Raw genomic sequence first — 25,495 nt, 5'->3', positions numbered from 1 at the left:
GAGGGAAACGCATTTAATAAAAATAGATTTTCTTTAATTGTTTGTGTTCACCAGCCTCGTTCTCCTGCCTGAGCTTTTTATAGACGCAGACATGCACTGGGAGCAGATATTGCATTTCTGTAGTTTCAGTCTCATATGGTATGCGTAATACACTTGGAGTGGGAGGCATGTTATGGAGATCTTTAAAGCAATGATGAGAATTGGGTTGGATGGCAGTGATGGTTGATAAGAGGCAGCATGCTCAAGATGAACGCTTTAAAACCTTAAGAATGTTTGAACAGCTTCTGGCTTGTCAAATGCATCTTTAATGAGTGTTCTAGTGTTGTGCTGAGGGAGAGGACCACTAGGTGAATGGAGATCCCATGCTGTATAATGGCAAGACGCTCATACCTGCGTACAGCTGGATGATGAGGGTGATCTGCTCTCTCTAGGTGTCAGCATGGAAGATATGTCAATGTGATCATCCTTAAACCTCTTTCACAGAGGGCATACAGGCACTGACTGCACAATCATACACTTTGGCTGGTACTCTGTTCTAAAATGTCATTCCATTATGAGTGCCTGCATTGTGTTTATAATGCATTTCATACATTATATTTATATCCAAATAACTCAGAGCGTTTGCTTACTGTCATTGCAACACTTTCAGATAAACTGTTCATTTAGAGGCTCCTGGTCATTAAGATATAAAAGGCACATTCACTAACCCTGACCCTTTAAATAAAGGCTCCAGACTGGTGTTTAGTGTATGCCCATTATCCAGTGCTCTGCATGTTAATGGCTTATTACACTTGGCATGTATGAGTTAATAGATGGGCACTTGCATCGACATAATAAACTGGCATATTGGCATTACATGTAATGGAAATGTATTCTCGTGCTGACATTGCTTGGTCTACACCATCACATTGGAGTACTGGATAGGATACTGAATTATTCTGTACGGGTTACATTGAAATGCATTTCTATACAGACTCTGCCTGGGAATGCAGTCTTTATCATGAAGTACTGGCATTGCAGTGTCAGGAAGCCCTGGCATGTGCCCTGTCACTGCCCTGAGAAGAGGGCTCTTGCTCCAGTTGCAGGCATTGTTTGGAGCATCTCATTGGCTTCCCATGGCAGAGAGTTAAATGACAAATGCTTGGGAAGGAGAGAGGGGGCAGTCACTCCTCAGCTCCTGCAATGAAAGAGCTGCACCAAGGCTCACAGCTCTCTGCCCCAGCCTCGGGAGACTAGCACCTGCTGCGGGTGCAGGAAGGTAGCTTCTCCCGTGCCAAGCTCCCAGACCCCGATCTGCTGCCCACCCGGCCGCCCTGCTCTCCTGGCTTAGAAAGGGTCCTCCTGATGATGCTTTCTGCCTCCTCCCCCAGTGCAGCTTGTGGTTCCTGCAAAGATGCGACTTGCGTCACTACACGTCAGCCCCAGCAGCATCTGCCCCCTGTCCACAGCCACTCATACAGCCTCTCATGTACCGGTGATCGGGCAGACAGCGCAAGCAACTGCCCCGGGTGCATGGACACCATGCCCACTCACCGCCACCTCCTGCCTCGCAACTTCAGCTGCACGGCCGTGCTGTACGGGGACAGCCCAGAAAACCTGGAGGATGATGAGGATGATGATGATGGAGAGGAACTCGCAGATAAGAGCAAGGAGCAGAGCAAGCCAGTCACCCGGGGCAGAGAGGTTTCGTTAGCCCCTCAAAGTCCCACTGCACGCAGGAGAGCCAAATCCCTTCCAACCCCAGCGGAGAGAAGACATCTGGAAGTGGTGGCCCCTAGAAAAAAGGTGGTGAGATTTGCAGACTCCCTAGGGCTGGAGCTCACCTCTGTCCGGCATTACAGCAACGCAGACCTGCCCAGGGTTCCTCACCACGTACTGGCCGGGCTGCGCTGCGGGGAAGCATGTCCCGCGGGGGCGGAGCTTAGTGCACTGCTTTTCCGCCCTGTCTCTAGCTCTTTTTACTTGGACCCACTCTTTACCAACCCAGGAACGAAACCTGACTTTTTGGATGTGGTCAGACAGCGTAGGGTGTGCTTAGAGAGTCTTCACACTGACCCATTCAGCATTACAGGGGAGCTGAGGGTCCTCAACCTGTCCTACGAGAAGGAGGTGGTGGTCAGGTACACAGTGGACTCCTGGAAGACCTCTAATGAGGTCTTGGCTGGGTACCAGAGGGGATTCAGCGACAGATACACTGACAAGTTCTCCTTCAAGCTGCTGTGCCCTGCCTTACTCAACAAGGAGGGGTTCCTGGAGTTTGCCATCCGGTACCGGGTGTGTGGAGCCGAGTATTGGGACAACAATGATGGGCACAACTACAAGGTCAAGAGTCAAAGAGCCACTGTCTCTCCTCCCAAGGAACTGGACAGTGCTTGGATCCATTTCATCTAAGGTCGAAAGGAGGGGAAACCAGAGGTCCAGGTACCCCTCTTATGGCATTAGTTAGTGTGGTGGTGCCACTAGGTATTGCCCCTGTTTCAAACATGAGGCATTTAAAGTGACTTGGAGGTGTAATTAAGAAAAGTTAATTATAGGATAGTGGCTGTTACATGACAAAGAAGACATAACTCAAATGGTATTGGCAGAAACACCTATACTTTTGTGGATACACCTAACAGGTTAATTTACAGAAAAACAGAGGAGTAAGCCTCATGCCTTGATTTACAACTAAAGGTAAAGGGAATTATCTGATGGTGAACAGCCAGTCTTAATCCTTCAAGTGCCACAGAACCATCACACACTGAAAGAGTTAAGTGTGAATCTTTGGAAAGTGCCATCATGCCTTGGAGGTAACAAGACTTAAGAAGGAATCTGACTGCCTCTGATTTTTCTCCTTGATTTACAATACTCCTGTCTGGATGGAAGGATCAGTCACTTATCATGGAAAAAAATGTATTTTTATATGAAAACACAGATGACTGAGTTGTATTTCTCCTTATTTTGTCTCTTTCCAGATCTCAAGTGCTGTTGCTGTTACACCAGTGGTCTTACAAATCCTTGCATCCACAGCTCACCTTATATAATATGTATTTATTTAGTAATGTGTTAATGAGTGTTTTCAGCAAACAAGTTATTTGAGTGTTTGTCCAAACAATGTGTATTTTAGTGTTCCACTAATCACATTTTTTTTTCAACTTTTTTTTATATTTCTATTCTGTATATGCCCACATATTGTGTGTCACATTGCATAGCCTTCACTGAGCTATGGATTTCTGGTTTATCAAATAATTCAAGGTTAACATGGTCAGCCTTATAGATGCCAGATGCATCTTCAGCAAGGTGCAGTCCAGGGTTACCAGACAGAATTTTACCATTCCTTTGAGAATTCTTAGTTAATTTCATTCTTATCTCCCAGTGGCTTTCAGTATGAGTATTCACCAGCAAAGCTCTGTGATGTCTTCATCATGTTCTCTTGTGTAAAACATAATTTTGTTTAAACAGCACAGCATTTTGCTTAAATGTTAGTATAGGACGGTTTGTGTAAGGCTGTCATGAAATAGACTATGCATTCTTCTGTATTCTTGAGGTTCTATTGAACGTAGGGGTATTCCTTAAGCAGGTCATCCCTGAATAATTGAGTCTCTGTGCTGCAAGATGCAGAAAACATTGTCTCTGTATTTACCAAATTTATTTTTACCTTAACAGATGTGGGCTTGACACAATGTGGGCTTCCACCTACTGCAGATATACTTATCTTGTCACCACATATTTCAAATGTAATTTTCATGTTATCGTGTTGTACAACACATGAGTATGGTGTGACTGCTAGCTGTCTGATACACATTATTGCTTTTGATCATAGAACTAACATTCTTCTAACACGCGCAGACAGGTCTTGAATTTGCCATTTTTCATAAAGCGTGCTAGATTTCAAAGACTTGATCAAAGGCAAGTGAATGGAATCATCATTATTATTAATGCTCACGTGGGTTAGAGACTGTTTCTATGACCCAGGCTGCTATCTTTTACTTAGATTGATCTTGGATCGGCTATACGGTATTGGTGTGAGTGTCTTGTATGAGACAGCTATTCAGTAAGAAAGCATTGCGGGTGGGTTAGAACAATCTTTTCTATACGGTGAAGGACAGGTCAGTGACAGGGCTAAAAACCCCTCTCTGGTCCATCTCTGATCTCCACTGTGTTTTATAGGGAAATAGGCAGGTAATGGAGAGTCTACCCTTCCAAACATTTTAAGTTCTTCAAAAGGAAACAAACAAACATGCAGACTCTTTGAGATGCCACAGTTTGCTCCAAAGAACTTAAAATATGTTTAAAGATGTCTGTCTCCTGTAAGGACCTTCTAATCTGTTGCCTGCCCTCCATTGAATAATGCCTTCCAGTAAACAAGACTGCCTTCCATAAGCAAGATTACTCTCTGCCCAATGATATTGCCTTTCCGTGATCGAGATAGCTCTCTTTCGAATGTCATTGGCTTTTAGCAGGTTAGAGAGTGTTCTCCATTGAATGAGAGTGCCTTCTATTAAGTGAGACTGTCCTCTGTTGTATAAGATTATCTAAGCAAGTGATATAGTCCTCCATGGAACGAAACTCAATTTTACTAGGCGATGCCTTTAAGCCTTATGTTGGCTATGACTGTCCCTGATAATTGAGACCCATAGAACAGCCTATGGAGGGCATGCATTTTCGCTCGTGAGGTATGGAAATCTCTTGGTAATGTTCCAGTTTGGTTCCCCGTTGATATGAAGCAGCACTGATTACACACCAGGTCACATTGCCAGCCAAAGGGTTATCTGCTGTTTAAAATATTCTGCTGAAGTTGTCTGGTGTTACTAGGAACAATGACAGCTGATGTATTCCCAGGACCTTCTGCTTCACTGGCTGTTACCACGTACGAGATTTGGAATTGCACGTACGCATGAATGAGGCAGGCTTAAAAGATCCCCATGCCTCTCATTATTTTTTTGAGGCTCTCAAAAAGTTGTATCAGGAAATACCTGATACCTAAGAACACCTAAGGTACCTAAGAATTTTAGAACCGACCGAAATGAGTTTGTTGGTATTGAATAATTACATTTTTGTCTTCTTGATGAAGTCTGTGTAACGTAGTGATCGGAAATTGGTATAGCGTTACCGTAACACCATATAATTAATCTTGGATTTAGCCCAGGGACAGTCCGCTCTGTAATAGGCACCAGAATAATTCCCCAGTATTAGCCAGAGGTCATGAGTTATCAGGTCATCAGCCATCTTAAATAATAAAAAATAGCTGTATAATTAATAATATAATTAAATATTAAAGAATTCAAAATAAAATATATAATATTAAATAAAATAATTATATTTTCTATCATTAATAGTCACTGAGCCTAATCATTGCTTAGTGAACCTGCATTAGCTGTTTTTGAAAGTGTTGATGTTAATGGCAGACAAATATATTTAGGAAATAACAATGGATGTTATGGATGATTAACATACAATAAAATATTGTATATATAGTATTGCCTGCAATATCTTATATATATATCATATATATATATATATATATATATATATATATATATATATATATATATATAAGATATTGCAGGCAATACTATGTAGATATCACTCTTATATTATTATCCAAAAGCAATCCAGACACTCCAGCCTTTAACACTCATTCTCCATATAACAGAGGTCAACAGAGTGCAGCAAAAAAAGTGAAAATCTCTGCAGTTTACAGTTTATTGTAATATTTTGTCTCTATTTTGTGAATTTAAGCAAACCATGATTATCTGTTTTGGGTTTTGATGTTACGTGTTAAGCGTATATGCAGTTATATAGGGATTATAGGGAATGATGCTGGGAGTTTCTTGTGAGTGAATGAATGAAATACCTTTTTGCTGCATATGGAGAAGCAGGTGTTATATGCAGTGGAAATATTGCACAATTGTAATGAGTGATTTTGTCATTCGATATACAGAGTTTATTAGTTTGTGTTGTCAGCTGGGAAAGGGGGTTCATGACATGATCCTTTCTGACACGTGTATCACATATCTGTGGAATTAAATGGCTGGAAGACAGTTTTTCCATTCACCCAGGGCAAATGGTAGGTTGGCTGTAAACTTGCTGCTTATTTTAATATAGATGACAAAGGGAAGCTATAACTGTTCTGACTTTTTAAAAATATGATGGAGATTAAAGTAAATTAATATTCATTTGTGTTTTGGACCCAAAGAGCGTATTTATCATCAATGCTGCCATAGGCGTAAAGCAAGGCAGCTTTTACTGCCACCCCCTCTGTGCTGCCGTCATTAATGCTGAGCGGCAGGATATGATGTCATAAGGACATGGCGGAGGGAAAGTGAACTGTGTCAACAGGGCACTGTCCTCCATAGTGTTAGTGGGCCAGCCGGGGCGATCTCCCTTTTAACCAGCCCACTTAGCAATGGCGGTATAGGGAGTCTGATCACCCAAAAGTGCAATTGCTCCCTGTTATGGCGCAGCGGGGCTGTTACCCCCCTGGATCTGCCGCCCTAAGCTTTCAAGACCCTTTTTAAGCATCTTCTCAACCTTTTTTCCTCCCCATCCATTTTATGAAAAAAACTGTCACTTCATAAATCATTGATAGGAACAACCTCAGCTGCTTCTTTATATCTTGAGTAAAGCTGCTGTCGGCAGTGCAGCCTTTATTAGGATCAGCATTGGTCAGTAGTCTCCCCCGTGCAAAACTACAGCTGCTGTGAACTGAGCATCCTGGGAGTTGTGGTCCAAAGCAGTTGGAGCCCCCACTCTCTGACTTGGGGAACGTTGTAAGATTTTTTAGCAATGGTAAAACATGGATGCAGTTAAAAAAGCATATTAGATGAGCCTGTGTGGGAAATGACCACAATCCCCAAAATTGTGATCAGCCTACATGATGTTTATGAGTAAAAATATTTCACAGGCAGCTGAAAATACAGATCTGTATCGGATTTCCAAGTATCAGTTCCATGCGCTTCTACTCTCCAATTGTGTGAACATAACTGAACATCTTTGCTTGGATAAGTTATTCGTTTATAGCTTTTGTTGTTGATACTAAACTATGCTAATGCTTTCAGATGTTGGATTTGTTTCATTTTCTGGTTATTATCCTAGTTTTCTTTGTGTACCATCAAATGGGTCTAAGTAGAAACAACGTAACAAATAAAAATATAATAAAGAGAAAAATATTAACAATATAATACAAATGTTATTTTTCAATCAATATATATAGATATATATATATATATATATATATATACTGTGTGCACCTAATTATTGCATTTTTCAGACTTAAAAAAATACTATTTTTATGATAATATAATGAAGAGTTTAGTTATTGAGTTTGTCACTAGGCAATTCAAGGCCTGCAAACTGCTGTTGGTCTTAAAGAGTCTGTGCTCAAGTGCTTGCAATCTTTTGATTTTATGTGAAGAATATCGCTGTCCAGGGTAGTCAATATTCACCAATCTGAAGAGTTGGGCTCGGCATACCCTGTCATTACATTTTTGAAATCAGGTCTAAAAATGTAGGGCATTAGTGGGGGAGGGGCAATAGCTTTTGTTCCTTGGAGAACCTGGGATTTAAATCCAGAGTCCCTTAAGTATGCATTGAATCATTTAATCTTCCCATTCATCGCTTGATATAACCAGTTGCCACATATAGTGTCAAATATTGAAACCAGTTTTTTTAAGGAAAATACTATATGTTTTTAGGGCCATCCAATGTAGAAGCTCAGCTACTGTAGCCATTGGCCCCATCAATCATAATGCAAGGTAATGACTGCAATGTCCTCCTTAGGATAACTCAGGGTAATGTAAAGAGACCCCATTGTGTTTCTGTCTGGCCATGTCACATAAATTAGAACCAAACCAAACTAAAAAGCTGGGATTTGGGAAAGTTGCAGATCTGCTTTGAAATTTAATGAAACTTATAAGGAAGCCGACTGATTGTGTGGCGCATAGAAATGACTTAAAAGACATGTTTAAAGAGGCCAGATACACCTGTCCGTTATCCTGCTTCACTTTGAATGGAAACTGATCATTGTAAAACAGTTTTTAGATAAATATAGGTGTCTTTAGTGTAACTTAGTGAATGTCGATTTCTAGAATTTGTGTAAAAAGAATATTCTGTACAATTCGCTTAGGAAAAAATCATGGTTTGGGGCTTAGGCCACGACCGTTAGATTTCATATGTAAAAGCAGAACTACCACGATCCCAACAGAATTCTCAGGGTTAGTTTTATCGCGATCTTCCTGCGACACAAACCTACTCAAGTTAAACAATTATGTTCTTGATGAACGATCAATATGTCCGCCATTCATTGATGATACATCATAGAGCAAATAGCAAACGACTTATGTTATTTGGTAATAGCGCAGCAATGCTATTTAAATAGTGTTGTTCTTGTTGGTGTGCGTTGTGTGGTGGGATTCAGAATGGGTAGACTGTTGACGCCATGATGTCATAAAGAGCGTGCCGGAAATCAGCTAATAAACTCAGCATCACAAAACGTTGGCAAAGACCACAATGCTCAATATGTATTTGCTGAAACTGATGGCATGAGAAGTCCGTAAAGGGTGCAGTTAAATGTTGTTATGGAACTGCAAGTAAAAAACACAGACAAGGCTTCTCATAGTGCTTCCCAATCTTCAAACCATCGCAGCTCATGGGGCAATCCCTCCCCTGGAAGCCCCGCGTATCTACAATCCATCGGCCCCTGCACTGGCGTCTGTATCTCCACGTCTGATACATGCTTTAATTTAGAGCATCTCCCATAGTCTCCTGTGCTGTATGTGAATGTAAAGTGATCATGCTATGTTATGCCCGTATTCTTGTAAAAGTAGTGTTCTGTAGCTGGAGGTGCAACCTTGTGTTACATTCAAGCAATAACGCCTTACCAAAGTACTCATCACTAAAAAAAGTGCAAACAGATCTCTGTTGTCTATTGGAACACTGTGAAAATCTCTTTCTTGTCTGCTTTTTAGCTTGGGGGTTACGCTTGCATGAACTTGGGGTTTTATTTCTCTCACATGTACAGAATGCTATGCTGTGTCCTGTGCCATAAGGTATCATGTCATATATATATATATATATATACATAACAATGTACGCGGTGACGTTCTATCGATGATATCCACTGATAAGTGTGCGTAAGAAGAAGTGTGAAAGTGTTCAGGTTGTGTCTGTAGCTAATTTCAGGTAAACCTTTGTGCTCAGGTAGAGACTAACAGAACCTCAGCGGTATTTCTTGGTCGAAAAATAGTTATTGAAGGATGCCTGTTATAGAACTAGAATGGGTACAAATAAAACACTTCCAACACAAAACTGCTTTTTGCTTTTCTGGTTGAGAGTGATGTGAGTGCACTTGGATGTGATACCGGTATCTGTATATGTCATGACACATGGGGGGGGGGGGGGTTGTTGCTGCAGCCATCCGGTTGCTAGTATACTCGGCACTATGGCCATTTGTACATGCTTTACCATTAGGGTGCACTTGGCCCTGGTAGCCTCTGAGGTTGGCAGACTAGGCAGCTGCCTGATGTTTTACATTTTGTGCCCTTTTTGATATTTTCTCAAATATGATTATTATTATGGAGAAGACACTTTGAATACACGGGGTGCATCCCTAAAGTACCAATCATGCTGCGTTAGTGAAGATATATACAATATATATATATATATACACACTTATTGTAATAGAACCGACCTACACACAACATAAGTAGCAATCTATTTGTGCTGGAGGATATATTTACTACCCATCCAACGATGCTGCAGTCGTTGGTTGCCTTAGCAACCAGAGACACATTTCTTATTAGGAGACATTGTAATGAATTATTGGTGAAGGCTAATTCATTATAGAGATCAATAATGTCAGTGACACCTACTATTTATGATCCCAGCTGCCTGGTTGGCAAAGCCGTATCCAGTAGATATAGAATATATTATAGTGATTTGTATAGCGCCATCATATTCCATGGTGCTGTACAATGGGGAAACAGGTATCTCCGTATATTGTAATAGAAACAAAAGCTATTCAAGCCCCGTTATCAGAAATGTAAGTCAAGGGATGGCATTTTTGTTCAATAATCCTCACAATCCAATAGTTACATTAAAAGGGGACTATAAGTGATGTAACCTTCTATAAATTCAATTTAATACCATTACCACCTCTCCCCAAATCCCCCATAAGGACTGATTGGGGCAGAAGGAGCTATTCTGTTGCCTTTAAGCGTTGCTGAAGGCTGTGTATCCAACGGTATCACCTGTTTGTTTTTTGGAAATGGACTGAATTATATTTTTTTTTACCACACTTTAGCTAGTGGGATACATATATATATATATCTCCGTATGAAGATATTAAAAGTTATTCAGAGTCGTTCAGCCATTGAAAATAATCTTGTAAATTCAAAGTGTCAATAAAGTGTCAATCTGGCGTTTCTTGCCTAAAAAAAAATCCATTAATTTGCGCATTATAAATAAAATGTTATGTTTGCATTTTTTTAAAATAGCTTATCAATTTATATTCTTGAAAAACAAATATTGACCTTCCTCGTGTCTATTCTTTATGCTTTAGGCCCTTTTTCTTCTTTTTTTCTTTTGGTTTCGTATAAAACGTTTTATAAAGATTTTTTTTAAAAAAGGAGAAGAGGGCGAGCAGATTCACCGTATAAAAAAACATAATTCCCGCAGAAGAGATATAATTTCCATGGATCCTATTGAAATTTCATAAAAATTTCACACTGACGATTATTTATGGTCTATTACATAATGTATATAGCAATAAAACCGTGCCACCAATTTTACCGGGGGGGCTATCATTGTGCACAGTGTCAGAAGCTTGAGTGGATACTCACTGAGTGTGTTACAATAAAGCTTGAGAATTATGAATCCTGCAAAAAGTGCTGTCAAAATGAAATGATTTTAAGATTAGCTGTAAAGGCAGCAGATTTGCCCTTGATTGTGATATACAATATATATATATATATATATATATATATATAGTGGAGGATAACAAGGTGTCATAATCTTAAACTAGAGGGTCGGGGGTTAAGATGTAAGTACGTTTTACTTTACTAAGAGGGTGGTAGATACGCGGAACAGCCTCCCAGCAGAAGTGGTAGAGGTTAATTCAACAAGGGAATTTAAATATGCATAGGGTGGGCATATGGCCCCCGAATCTAAAACTAAACCAAGGACTCGCATGTTAATTGTCACATAAAAGCAGACGAGAATTAAGATTATGAACAGTGTTCCCTCTAAACTGTGCGCTTGTGCGCATGCACATAGCTTAAGAAAAAAATTATAATTTTTTTTAAACTTTATGCGGCGCGGATATTGTGTGCACAAAATTTTTGCTCTGTGAAAATTTTTGCACAAGAGAAATTTTCTGCGCACGCCAAATAAGAAAAATTAGATGGAACATTGATTATGAATACTGCTAATTTGGTTAAAAGCGTCTGTTTCCACGCCGTGATCTGCTGTTTTTGATCCTGTAATCAGCACACGAACTGCATTTAGCAGGAAGCGTGATGGCTGTGAAGGAGAAAGCCTCTCCTCGTCAGGTCCTTTGGGTAAAGCCATCTGTCACGCATCCAAGGTGCCGTAGGATCCCGACAGCGCTCTGTAACCCGGTGATCTCATAGAATTATCACAGGGGGTTTCCAAACAACACGACCCTGTCCCTGGCTGTGCTTCATACAGCAGAGACGTCGCTGCGTGGGAAAGTACGAATGTCAAATTCATTCGCACCGAAATATATTCATTCTCAGAAAAAAGATTTGCTCTAAATATTGCTTTTATACATACAAAAAACACACACACACAGAAAAATAGAATCCGACGGCAGGTAAGACCCATTCGGCCCGGCTATAATGCCATATGCTTACCCCGTGCAAGCATAAATCCCATTACTATATCGGCTCCTACCACCTCTGCTGGGAGGCGAGTTTGATGGTGGATACCGAGGAATTGGTTAAAATAAAGCAGGGACTCGGAACACGCATGTGCGCTGGCTCCACCGGTAGCCCGAGGATTAATTCTATAAAGCTCACTGTCCCTTTAAATGCAGCGCACGGCGATTACTGTCATTTACGGTGAGAAACACACAGTATACAATATTTACAGCTGTTTTGTAAACATGTTGGCTGATGTTTATACACATCGTTGTTAGTTTTGTTGCCATGAAGAATATATTATACAGAGCTCCTGAGAGGCTGGGGGCACTTGCATGCCAGATTGTTTTCTGCAAAGACATTCTGAGCTCATAGAAAACAGGGACATCTGGGGAGGAAAAAGGGACTGTCCCACCTAAATAAGGACACTTGGGAGGTTTGATGTGGGTCCTCGGAGTTGTAGTTGAAAACAACTGCAAATATCTATGATGGCTTGTTATGAAACTGTATATGGGGGTAGCTAAGTTGCCAGCCCTGTCTACTATGACGACAGGTGGGTGCTGTTACATAACAGCTGGACAGCATCCTATTGGCTGCTAAACACACACGATGCCCTTAACAATGATGGCCGCTGCTGCTTCTCCAGCACTCTGAGCATGAGTGTGCTATTTGTGGAAAGTGCCGAGGGCGAGGGGGTTACAAAACACACAGTTCTTGCTGTTTATGTAACCGTGTTCGTGGAATACATTAAGCGGAGCTGCTCATTCAGTATGGATGGACCTGTCTCCCCTTCATTGTCCCAGATGGAGGGACTGCTGCAGGGGCTGTTGGCAGGCTCTATAGAAGCTGATGAATTCTTTTGCATGGTGCTCTCGTTACTGGGCAGCCACAGGACTCGCTCCCAATTCCCTGGGCTAGTGGGGAGGCTGAGAAAGCAGGAGCCCACACTGTATACTCAATTAATTCACATGCACGCCGACTACTTCCACCAGGTAGGATCTGCTGAATGAATGGAACCCCCACAAGGGGAGACCCCCACACCCTCAGTAAGGGGTCTGCACTGTAGCGGAAGCTGATGCTTACTCCTACTGCCGTATTTACATTAACCCAATACTCTAATACACTAGAGTGCAGCAAAGAGATGCATACCTGCCAGCTATCCCAGACCAACAGGGGCAGTCCCTAGTTCCCATCACTTGTCTTTGCTGTTCTAACTCATTAAAGGACTTAATGTGCTGCCCTTTCATGTTTTAGTGTAATTGGACTTCTTGTCTCAGATGATAATAGAATTAATTACCGAATGTCTCTGAAGTTACTGGCTGCGCTTGTACTGTTGTCGAATGACACCGTCTTCTATGATAATTTTAGTGTCATGAGAGCTGCAGCTTTTTGTAACTTTTGTAAAGTTTTTTTTTCACTTTGAATCCCGACCTGTTCTTTTCTTTCGGCATAGGTGTCCCCAGATTCGGAAATTTTGGATAATGATATTGACCTGGAGCTTGCAATAGCTTTATCTCTCCAGGAAGACTCTTCTACTGCGCAGCCTTCCGAAAGTTCACCTGCATTTCAGGAATTCCAAAGACAAAGGGGAGATGCCAAGATTTCCTTTGCCGAAGCTGCTAAAGGGTCCTCTTCTCGAAGTCACAAGGACCCAACACCTTCACGCTTCAACAAAGATGTAAAGACAAAGGACAACCAGACCATGAAAGAACCTCCTCAAACTCTACAGAGGCTTCAAGCTGTTGAGCAGAAGACGAACGCCGACATCTCATACAATGGTCAACCAGAACCGGAGGACTGCGTCCTCAACACAGACGGTGGGGATTTTTTCTCTTTAGAACCTTCAGATCCTAAACAAAGCAAACCTAAAAAGAGCAGAAGAAACAGAAGAAAGAAAAGCTCTGATCCATTGAAGAGTCCTGTTAGCATGCGACCAGTCCTGGTTTGGTTCAGGAGAGATTTGCGCTTATACGATAACCCGGCGCTAATGGCCGCCCTGGAGCTTGGAGTTCCGGTCATCCCTGTCTTTTTGTGGTGCTTGACTGAAGAAACTGGTCAGAACTTCACACTTGCCACTGGTGGGGCTACTAAATACTGGCTACACCATGCTTTATCCCAGCTCAATCAGTCTTTGGGGCACAAATTTGGCAGCCATATTGTTTTTCGGGTGACCCAGTCTTGTGCCTGTGAGCTGACATCTCTTGTACAGGAGACGGGGGCGGACACTGTTGTAGTGAACACAGTATACGAGCCGTGGTTGAAAGAAAGAGATGATGTCATAGCTGAGACCCTAAAGAAACAAAGGGTGAAGTTCAAAAGGTTCCATTCGTACTGCCTGTACGAGCCCTACTCCGTCAGCACAGAGGGGGTAGGTTTAAGAGGTGAGTTTCTCCAAATATTTTCCTTTAGCGGTACATCGTTTGTTGATTTAGCCCCCCTTGGACATCATTGCCTGGTACTGCTGGCCTGTAGTAATGCATATAGGCCTTTAAAGATACTACTGATGTCATGTAGTTTTTTTTTTTTTTTTTTTTGCATGATTTTCTCCATGTATTTATTCTTTAGGTATTGGTTCCGTGACTCACTTTATGAGCTGCTGTAAAAGGAACACCTCTGGTCCAATAGGAACCCCTCTCGAAGCCCCCACTAGCTTGCCTATTCCATCACGCTGGCCTGAATCATCGGACCTAAGCAGACTGAACCTGTCACGAATGCCACGTAGGAAAGACGGCACCGTGGTAAGCCAATATCACACCTTTCTCGTTCGTATTTCTTCTAATACACATTTCTAGAGTACATAACTTACGTGTGTTCTTTGTTCAGGTCGATTGGGCAGCCACGATCTGGGCAACCTGGGACTTCAGTGAAGACGGTGCTTTTAGGTGTTTAACCAACTTTCTTGAACATGGTAAGACTCCTTATAATAAAGCCAGGTGTAAATCATTATTTATTAGTTTCCCACTTCCTAGACCCCTTCGTTTTTTTTTCTTTTCATGGATGTAGGTGTCAGACACTATGAGAAGGAATCTGGCCGAACTGATGAGCCGTACACAAGCCATATTTCTCCATACCTCCACTTTGGTCAGATCAGCCCCCGCACTATCTTACATGAAGCTTATTTTACTAAAAAGAACGTTCCGAAATTCCTGAGGAAGCTTGCTTGGCGTGACTTGGCATATTGGCTGCTTGTCCTCTTTCCCGACATGCCGACCGAACCCATCAGACCTGCATATAAGGTACATACTTAGTAGTAGTGTAGTTGTACAGTTGACTGTGTAACTAAAAAAGCAAATGTGTTGATGGAGTTGGTTTCAGTTTTTTGATAGAACTCATTTATTTCAGAGTCAGCGCTGGAGCGGTGACCAGGACCATTTACGAGCGTGGCAGAAAGGCATGACCGGTTACCCTCTGGTAGACGCGGCCATGAGAGAGCTCTGGTTGACCGGATGGATGAATAACTACGCAAGACACGTGGTCGCCTCCTTCCTGGTAGCGTATCTGCATATTCACTGGGTGCACGGATACCGATGGTTCCAGGTAAAGGTTTTTTCTTTAAAAATTAAGTACGTTATGGTGAGGCTCTACACCGCACTGCATGGGTTCCTGCGCATGTTTGACCTTGTAGACGAGTCGGCACGTCCTTTTTTAGACCCAACGCAGTGCCACCTTGTTGGTACTATCAATGCAAATGGCCTTCGAGCAGTTAATGGAGGGGTTTAGATAATATGGACATTGTTTCTCATTGAATTGATGGGTGAGGGAATTTGAGGAAAGCATGAGAATTCCCTTCGTCTTGGTTTAACATGCCCCCACCCTGGCAGTTGAACGGATCCCGTGTGTACTTATTGCGGTTTTCTGTTAAGCTTGTTGGATATCTGTCTGTGCCGTACTGATACGTCAGGTAGGTGCCTGTCACCATCACGTAGATCCTACAACAAGAATACAGAGCTGCCAGGGAGACAACAGGGATCGGGGATACAAATACTCACCTTGTCTATGTTTTGGCATGCAGGACACCCTTGTGGATGCGGATGTGGCCATCAATGCCATGATGTGGCAGAATGGGGGCATGGCGGGACTTGATCATTGGAATTTTGTTATGCACCCAGTGGATGCTGCTCTCACTTGTGACCCGTACGGCTCCTATGTGCGCAAGTGGTGTCCGGAGCTCGCTGGGCTGCCCGATGAATACATCCATAAACCATGGAAGTGCGCGCCATCTCAGCTTCGACGGACAGGTGAGAGGAATTGGCCTCTTAGTTTTAGTCAAGCAGGCAGGGTCTCCAGCTCATCGAAAACGTCGACTCCCATGATGCCAACTATGCAGTATAGTTTTGAGTTTCGTTGTCAGCATTGTGGTTTCTGTTCTCGATTGCTTAGATTCCAATTCCTTTATTTTCAGTATTTGCAGTCAGAATTGGGAATTCATGCATCTTGCCTGCTTAATTCAGACAATGGCCCTGGGACACCTCCTGGCATTTATACCTTTGTTATATATATATATATATATATATATATATATATACACACACACACACACCGCACCCTAAAAGTTTGGTGCTTTTTAAAAGAAATTTTTTTTAATAGACATGCTGCCACTCTGTCAACCCCCCCCCCCCCCCCCGAGATATGCTGCCACTCTGTCAACCCCCCCCCCCCCGAGATATGCTGCCACTCTGTAACCCCCCCCCCCCCCCCGAGATATGCTGCCACTCTGTCAAACCCCCCCCCCCCCCGACTTACCAAAGCAGACTCCCGGGTGTCTTGCAGGGCCAGCGGGGGACATCTACGCTATACGCGTATACAACTTCCGGTGCCGGCACTCAGCGGATGTGCTGGCACCGGAAGTTGTACACGCGTAGTTGTATTCCCGGCAAGGGAGATTGTTAAAGCACATCGTGCAGACGTGCCGGCAGCGGAGGCTGTTTACCCGCATCGCTGCTGCCGGTGAACGTCTGCACGATGTGTTTAGACAACCTCCCGGGCCGGTACCCCCCCTGTGGGAAGTGCTGGCAGGGGAGGCTGTCTGAGCGTATCGGGGAGTAGGATGCAGGTCCCCTGCGCCGCTGTGGTGCATCTGTATCCTAACCCTGCCCCCGGAACTGCATCTCCCGGGCGTCGGGCGCTAGCCCCCGAATATAGGCCGCACTTTTTTCGTGCGGCCTATATTTGAGCCAATACGGTAATCCTTTTTTTTTTTTTGTTTCCGAGTGGTTTTAATACTCGTTTGTACATTCCTTTAAAGGTGTAACTCTAGGCGAAACCTACCCTCATCGCATAGTTGTAGATTTAGAAGAGCGACGAGAGCAGTCGTTGAGAGACGTGGTGGATGTTAGGATGAGGCACTCTGCATACATAGACGATATTTCTGGATGTGACATGGTGCCCATTCCTGATCATCTCCTGGCCCTCACGCTGGGGCAGTCTGATGGAGAAGATGATGTCACCAAAAGCCAAAAAGGCCGCTTCCTCTTACCAGTCATCACCCGAAAGGAGTTCAAGTACAAAACCTTGCAGCCCCATGCAAAGGATAACCCCTTCAACACCGTGCTTAAAGGCTACGTAAGTCGCAAGCGCGACGAGACCATCGCTTACATGAATGAAAGGCATTTCACAGCAAGTACCATCTCGGAGGCAACACAGATGCACGAAAGGAGAGAAAGGACCTCGCGGTTATTGGAGGGTCTCCCGCAACCCAAAGACCCCAAAAATAAAAGCAGGCGTACGCCGAGGAACGACCCCTACACTGTTGTTCCTCCGGGTTTTTTCCACCTTGCTAATTAGAAGATGACTTTCACACAAACATACTATTTATTTATTTTTATTATTAACCCTGAGGATATTTTTGATTGTAAATTACCGTTTTTTCTTCCAGTGGGACATCCATATTACTGGGATTTTTATTTTAATAAATTCCTGTAAGGAAGGTAAACAATGTTTTAGAATCCATATTAAAAATGCCAACTTTCTTCCGAGGTTGTTTTTATTGTGATATTTTAAGGGAAGTCTTAATTGTATACGCTAAGGTACCCTTCTTCCCGTATGTTTTAAAAATATGTATTGGAATCTTTTGATACATATTAACAAAACGCTCAACGATAGTTTGCAAAATTACCAGACCCCTAGATGTAGCTTTGTCAGAGGCAGGACATTATATACCAAAAGTAATCTTACAACAAGCAACAGGTCACTGGTTGCTATGGCAATAAGACCACTTTTTCTCTTTACATTAAATAGGAGAGATTCTCTACGAAGTTTATCCATGTTTGTAATGTCTCGGCCCTTCCTTCTTAGAACAGAAACTTACAGAGAATGGCTTTTCACCGGCTTACCCACTACTCACTGTTTGAAACCGTTATGGTTTTAATAGCGATATATAAACACGGAGTTGCGGGGTTTTCAAAGCTCTGAAGGCTTCAGCACTGGGTAATTAGCCCTTCCCACAAATAGACATCTTTCTAACAGTTTGCCACGTGCTATAAAAATAACAAAAGAAAATCAGAAATCACACTAACCTAACACGATGGAAGAAAACGTTTACACAGCATTAAAGCAACGGTTCAGCCATGCATGTTTCTAAACATATACCAAAGGGCACACACACAGTGAAAAGATGTTTTGTCGTCAAACCAGGCAACTGAATTTAGGAAATTAAATAAAGAATGGAAGAATGGTTTGGAGAGGCCTTCCCACATAAAATATATACTTACCACTAGAGGGCAACTACAAAATACCAGTACATTGTGAAATGATGTGTACCTGTGTTTTTGTTTCTGTTTGGGATCACTTGGTTTTTGAAAGAAATGCTAATTTTGTCCATTTAATGAATACTACATGGATCAGAAACCCAGTGCAGACGGGGTTAATGCTGGAAATGACTATTGTAGCTGGAAACAGGCTGATTTTTTATAGAATATCTTAATAGGCATACAGAGGCGCTTTATCACTCCCATCACTATGTTCTAAGGATATGTTGTGTTCGCCGATCTAAGTTTAAAAAGCTAATTTATCGTCAGAAAACCCTTTTGCAAGAAATGTCCTTGTTTTCCATGAAAAGTGACCCCAAATGTTTGACCGGTACGGTATATATTTCTGACACAGCTGTATTCAAACGACAGATAAAACAGCGTGTTCTACGCTCCAACATCCTTTGCGCAAATAGAACCCTCGTCATCCATGGACCGAGCCTAGCGTGCAGAGAGCTTCCTCAGGTTTACAAACTAACGTATACACTTCCTGCGATCGTACCCTATACTAGTCTATGCGGGACTCCTCAATAAAGAATGAGTAAAAAACTATAAAGCAATAAGTCCAAAAGTCCGGTTTTATTACAGCGTATTATAGTCAGAAGACGCATGAAAACCATGATCCCCTACTGGAGATAACCATTCCAGCATAAGACAGTCTGTTGCTAAAGATGCCTGAGGAACAGTATGCCCCCCCCCTCTGGTGTCTGAACTATTACATCAAAATATGTTGGCTAGCTTCAAAAATTCTTAAATTCTATAAGACAACGATGCGGGCGCGGAAGAGGTTTAGAAAGATATTCCTGTAGACTGCTTCTACAATGTCTGGTTCAAATCACAAGACACTTCTGGGGGAGAGACGGCTCAAAACGAAAGAAGAAGAACGTGGCTGCGCCAGTCCCAGCAGCGCGAGAGAGAGGACCTTCCGCACCCGACTCCCAACCTACACGGGGATATCAATCTGGGAAGCCAACACACAGTTATCATTCCTCAATGGACTTGACATATTTTGTGTACGCATCTTCGCTCATCAGCTCATCAAGCTCAGACGGCACGTCTACAGTCATCTTGATTAACCAGCCTTGAGGGAGAAATGATATTCATTAGTTAAACTGTAAGAAACCGTTAAGACCATTTTCTGCACAGTCTAACACTGAATAAACGTCCCTCATATTCCTATCGTGCTCCAGTTATTGGCACATTTTAGGAACGTCAAACAGGTGAGTCAAGGACTTGGTTAAAGTTTCGGGGTGAAGTTTGTTCTCTATGTAGCTCAGCCATTGGTTATAGTTTAAATAATGCTACCCACCCGTTGTGCTGGGGAGATACCATCTACCATCATAGAGCAGCTTTGCCACAGCTCGTTTTTATCCACATAAACATATATAACGGATATTAAACCGGAACAGGGACCAGGACCAGGACAGAAGAAGACAGGTCTGTGACCCCAGCGCACTTTAATATAATTTCTCTTCCCTTATCTATTTACCCAAAGCCAGAGTTCTAAGGTACACGGCTTCTTAACGATATGCGGTCCTAAAAGAGCCAAACGCCACAAATCTACAGAACGACAGGAGGATCCGAGACGCTGATTAACACGCTCAGGATTGTATCATTAGCCAGACATTGACAGAGGGGCTCAGCGTGTTTACCTTCCTCGTAGCAGGATTTGTTCACCAAGCCTGGGTTGTCGGCCAACGCTCCATTTACTTCAGTGACTTCGCCCGTCAACGGGGAATAAAGTTCACTGGCGGCTTTAACGCTTTCCAATGCGCCAAACTCATCTGTGATATAGAAGGCATCAATTGTGATGGAGGATAAGAATCCAACCTCATAGGCACGATTCATATTGTAGCGTATTTTTTTTTTTTATAAGAAAACGGAGGCGTGGGAAATTGCGCATGTAGACTTGGCGTAGAAATTCAGAAACAGAGGAGATGCAACAAATACAATCTCATGATTTGTTAAACATTTTGCTACCAAAAATTGTGGGTCAAATAATAGACTTTTTAAAGAAGGCTAATCATGTATTGCAAAATAAAGTGGGATTTATCCCGTGATATGTTTTGGTAAGAAGATGCTATCCCCCAGGCTCATGGCACAGACCAGGCACGGCCGGGTCCATTTGAAAGGGAACTGCCCATAGCCAGGGGGAAGGAACCCATTAATACTCCCAATTCGCTGCTCCACTCGCCGCCGGCTGACAGACATCTTCACTGCCTTTTCTACAGACAAACAACGACTTCATCACTGGGGCAGCCGGTGTCTTACTAGAAAATTGTCCTTCATTTCAAAGAACAGGGGAGGGGGCGATATATATCTGTGCATCAGTTTCAGCCTGTCACTCAATGGTTTATGTGAAGTACAGACAAAAAGAAAAAAAAAGAAAAATGCAAATACATATATAAAAAGACAAAAAGTTACATACCCATTTTATTCAGCTTGGTGCCAACTTCTGGAAGACCACAGTAAACCACATCCCCCAAGGACTCCTTACCGAGAAAAAAGAAATGCAAACGTTCAATGCCGAGTGTAATATGTAACAAACATCTTACTTTAACCAGTTCTAGCCAACGGGCCTCACAGCAATCATCTCGGTATCTGTAATGTGCCTCATGTGGATGTCTGTAGCGTGTAAGATAGAGTACGGCCCCCACACGCCACGCGCATGTTCTGTATCCGTGTCTCATCACTTTCTTACTCTGTGACATCATATCATAGAACAGTTTCAGTGAAATGCCAGAGTTGGATGGAGAGGAACCTTATGCCTTTAAACACTCCGCTAGTAGAAACTTGGGTTCCACCTCAGTCTCCAAAATGCTTGTTTTTCTTTGATATAATTTATGCTTTTTTTTTTAGCTATTAATATTCATATTATTCCAAAGGCTGCAAAGGAGCAGGTAACCTGGGGTTAGGGCTTGAATGTACGGGTCCTAACGCTTTGTAGCACTTTAGAATGAAGAATTTGGACGCTTTTCCTTCCGAATCCAATATTAGTCCAAAATAAAAGTATGAAATAAGATGCAGTAACCGTCTACGTGTCGACCGCGTGTTTGCAGATCTCACTGATCACTGGCAGGCGCTTTTACAACAAACAAAATCGATACCTGGGCATATTTGCTGATTCCCACAGTCCCAACTCCGTTTTCAACCGATATCCATTCATGTTTGTCTGTGAACTTCCGAGCTGCAAGAAACCAAGCATTAGATATTACGTCCCGGACGACAAAACCAACACTAATTTATAGGACTGCATCCCACCTACACAAAAAGCAAAACGAGGGCTTTCTATAAGCAAGCCCTTTTTTCCCCCTCGATTAGATAAACGTAAGCCGCGCGACTGTCTATAAGAGGACATTTTTTATGGGAAAGAGGAGGATAAGACGGTTTTTAACAGCTTGCAAACCGGATTTTATTTCTAAGGCTCTTCTTTCCTCCCGCGCCCCGGGCGCTTACACCTTGTGGGGGAAAAACAGCCCTAAACGCATGTGTGAATAGCAGACAAAACAATAGAGATGGCTGCCGACGCCGGCCCCCGGATCATTCTCAGCATTCTATAGAACGGGCGTGCAAGTCGAAACATACGGAGAGAAAAGTTACACAACTAACTGAAATAACTAAACTATCACAAAGACGTCACTCCGTATGGGAGTCATACTCGCTACTTCTGTATACAACGAAACGGAGGGGCTTAGTATTATTAGTAAAATCAAACGTTTTACAGAACACTTTTGTGTGGTTTTTCCCCCCCCAATAATATTCATTAATTCAAGTTTCATATAACGTATCGGTTTATCTATGTTCTAGTTCCGTGAGACCCTTTGAATGTATGAACTGGAAGAAGCGCTACGGACACTGTTGGCACCATAGGAATAAAATAATAATAAGTAAAATTGTGACCGAGAAATAATTATATTCCTAATATCATAATATGTAATATGTAATAATTATTATAATCCTACTTTTTGATTTACTTATACACGTGTTACTGGCATGTTACATACCGTAAGGATAGGGAGGGGGCTACAATATTTCCCAATACCCCCTAAAATCCATCCTGTGTTTTAACCCTGAAGACTTCTGTTTACAAACCAGACAGAAGATAATTGTAAACATAAACAAAAAGCATCTGTTGGATACATTGCGGCCGCTACAAAACAACACAACTTCTAAAACAAAGTCTGCACGGTAATTACAGACGGATTCACTCCATTCATTCGCACGGAGCGTACAACTCTTGTGTGGGGTCTGGCAAGTAACCACCGGTTCAAACCGGATGGGGACTGAAGCGGCGCGGCTACACAGGGCCTCGCGGGGGGGGGGCTGATGTGACGGGACGCGGTTCGGTTCCTGCCGTTTTAGAACGTAGAAGGCGGCGGATAAACAGGACGGGGTTTTGTCGCTCGCCTGGGCGCACCGCAGAATGTAGCGGTCTCCGTGCCAAGTGATCTCCCGCCAAGCGCTGCTTCACCACATCAAACAGGATTACCGATCCGCGGCCCGTTAATTGGTCTGCGCTCAACCACCACGGGGCAAAGGTCTTGGGGGCCAAATGCGGGGGAGGGGGGGTTAAGGGCTGTTTTTAAGCAATTGTCATATCCTTTACATACGTGCAAACAAACGTAATTAATAAAAAGCTGCATCCGAACATTAAAACAAACCCCACATCTTACTGTCCAAAATACACTAGCTGGGGGGGGTATAGAAGTCAGAGCGAGCACAGAAAGGACCCAGTCATTAGTATGCTGGCCGTCAATGATAAATTCGGTGCAATTTGCCCCTGAATGCCCCTGCCTAAAACTCACCGCGCACGCTGTCAGGTGACACACTCCCTAGTGCAGTTAGAAAAGTGATCCAATTATTGGTCTATGGGGTTGCTATGGTGATAAGAATACTTTGCACCAGAATCACTTTTTATACCCTATTCCGCGTGTGCGCGGGGTAATTATCCCATGCCGATATAAGAAGTGCCCCAAACCGAGTGCTGTGGGGCATTTTACTGCAGCAAAGTATCTTCACCCCAGGGCGCATCTTAACCAATCACAGAACATCCCATGGGCGGCATTAACCATGGGACGCTGCACTTCGCCTCTCCAGGTGCCATAAAAAAAAATACTTTGAGGTCAGAGGTCAAAGGAGTAACAGACATAGCATGTTATATTCATGTGCAGTGACCTGTTAGCATGACGCAGGTGGCGTGTGCATTTTTTTTTTTGTACACACAGAGCTGCCAGCACACTGACAGCGAGAACTTTCCACACATACACTTGTGTTTGTGACACATGCATGACATTGACCTGTGAGCACACTGTCATTCATGCACCTGACACCAAGACATTCATACATAGCAAACATGCCAACATTCACACACACACACTGACATTCATGCCCCCGGCACACTGACATTCGTGCCCCCTCTTGCGCCGAGCACACCGACTGGAAAGCATACATGGCAACCATGCCAACATTCATGCACCTGCCAAGCACGCAGACAGGCATATCCTGGGCACACACATGGCAGGCATGCCCCTGGCACCAAGAACAATGACAGGCATGCCCCCCAGGCACCAGTATGCCAACATTCACACACCTGCTGCGCACACTCATGCCCCGGGCACCAAACACACTGACAGGTATGCCCCCTCCGGCACTCTCATGGTACACCAACATCCACCCACTTTCCCCCGGGCACACTGACAGGCACTATCCCCGGTTTTGCCGGGCGCCTGCCCGGGCTCCCAGTCACAGAAACGAGAGGAAATTCCTGCCTCAGGGGAACGCGGGACAAAACTGAAGTAACTTCCAGCAACTCACCGGACAGCGCACGGGAGCCCGTCCCCAAAGCCCTGGCGGAGTCCAGCCTCCAGGTGAGGCGGCAGGCCGGTTTATGAAGGCTGGCGGCGGCACGTACCGACCTCACACCGCCCCGCACACAGCTCAGCACTCGCATCGCCATCTTACCGCACGGAAGCTCGAGCCGCCGCCACCGCGCGACTGCAGCACTGCCAGGGAGACGGAGCCGGCGCTGGGCGGGGCGAGCGCGTGCACGACAAGGGGGCGGGACACAGCACGCTGATTGACACGGGGTTGTGGGGCTCTGCAGGCTCTTTTATCTGCATGCTGCTGAGTTAAACTTGTTTACTGGTTTCAAAGTCCAGCTGGAATAGAACACTTGTGACAATTCCAAGGTTCTTAAGGGGACAGTGTGATGTTTCATGCAGCCCCTCCACTCTTAAAGGGACACTGCAGCCATTATACGCACTTTAATGAATGAGATAGCTGTGAGGTCCCTTTAAAGTTTCATGATGTCCCCCATATAAATGCATGAAGCGATTCTGCAGAGTCCCCAAGCGCGTTTGATTGCCCCCCTGGCAATTTTCCTTGCAGGAGATGTGTTTGGAGCACCTCCGGTGAACCCCAGCGCTGGCTTGGGAAATGCCACCCGTGCAGAAAGTGCTCCCATTCATATCATTTGGAGTTCTTTTCCTACTGGCAATTGGCTGCTTCAAGTAGCCAATCAGTGGCAAAAATGGTAAATACCATGGAAAGTAACCATATTAAAGTGCTCAGTAGTTTAATATACATTTTCTTTGGAATAGCTCCCCGTGACATTAAACTGTCTCTTTCATATACATTATTTTTCATTCTAAATGGATTTGCCTGGTGAATAGAGTACCGTCACCCTCTGCACTGAATTTGATGGTTGTGATCCGTACGCATGTTTGTGGGGGTCTCATTAGACCTCCTGGAACTCTTCTACAAGGAAGCACTGAAGCTGTCCAGGGGTGAGAATGTGCACCTGCGCGTTAATGTCCTTCACGGCCAAGAGTCACTCTTTGTACCCTTTTGACACACAGAGAACCCTTTGCGGTTTTTCCACTTGTTGCATGA

At 43.5% G+C, this 25,495-nt stretch overlaps 2 protein-coding genes across 2 annotated transcripts; one reads left to right on the top strand and one right to left on the bottom strand.

Moving 5' to 3' along the window:
• The first annotated feature begins 1,347 nt into the window (after positions 1-1,347).
• Positions 1,348-2,391, top strand: LOC149299100 (protein phosphatase 1 regulatory subunit 3E-like). Its single transcript, XM_089486589.1, has one exon. The coding sequence runs from the start codon at positions 1,348-1,350 to the stop codon at positions 2,389-2,391; it is 1,044 nt and encodes a 347-aa protein (XP_089342715.1).
• A 17,196-nt stretch (positions 2,392-19,587) lies between these two features.
• Positions 19,588-24,560, bottom strand: GCSH (glycine cleavage system protein H). The gene is made up of 5 exons (XM_089486587.1): positions 24,419-24,560; positions 21,712-21,791; positions 21,033-21,096; positions 20,257-20,388; positions 19,588-19,685 (listed from the first exon to the last, which is right to left on the bottom strand). The coding sequence occupies exons 1-5, from the start codon at positions 24,558-24,560 to the stop codon at positions 19,588-19,590; spliced, it is 516 nt and encodes a 171-aa protein (XP_089342713.1).
• Between the last annotated feature and the right edge of the window lie 935 nt (positions 24,561-25,495).

The sequence above is a fragment of the Sceloporus occidentalis genome, unplaced genomic scaffold, assembly GCF_023333645.1.
Source record: "Sceloporus occidentalis isolate IW3139 unplaced genomic scaffold, rSceOcc1.0.p SCAF_29, whole genome shotgun sequence".
NCBI classification, from domain to species: Eukaryota; Metazoa; Chordata; class Lepidosauria; order Squamata; family Phrynosomatidae; genus Sceloporus; species Sceloporus occidentalis.
The sequence above is the reverse complement of the archived record's forward strand: the minus strand, read 5'-3'. Positions and strand labels throughout refer to the sequence as shown.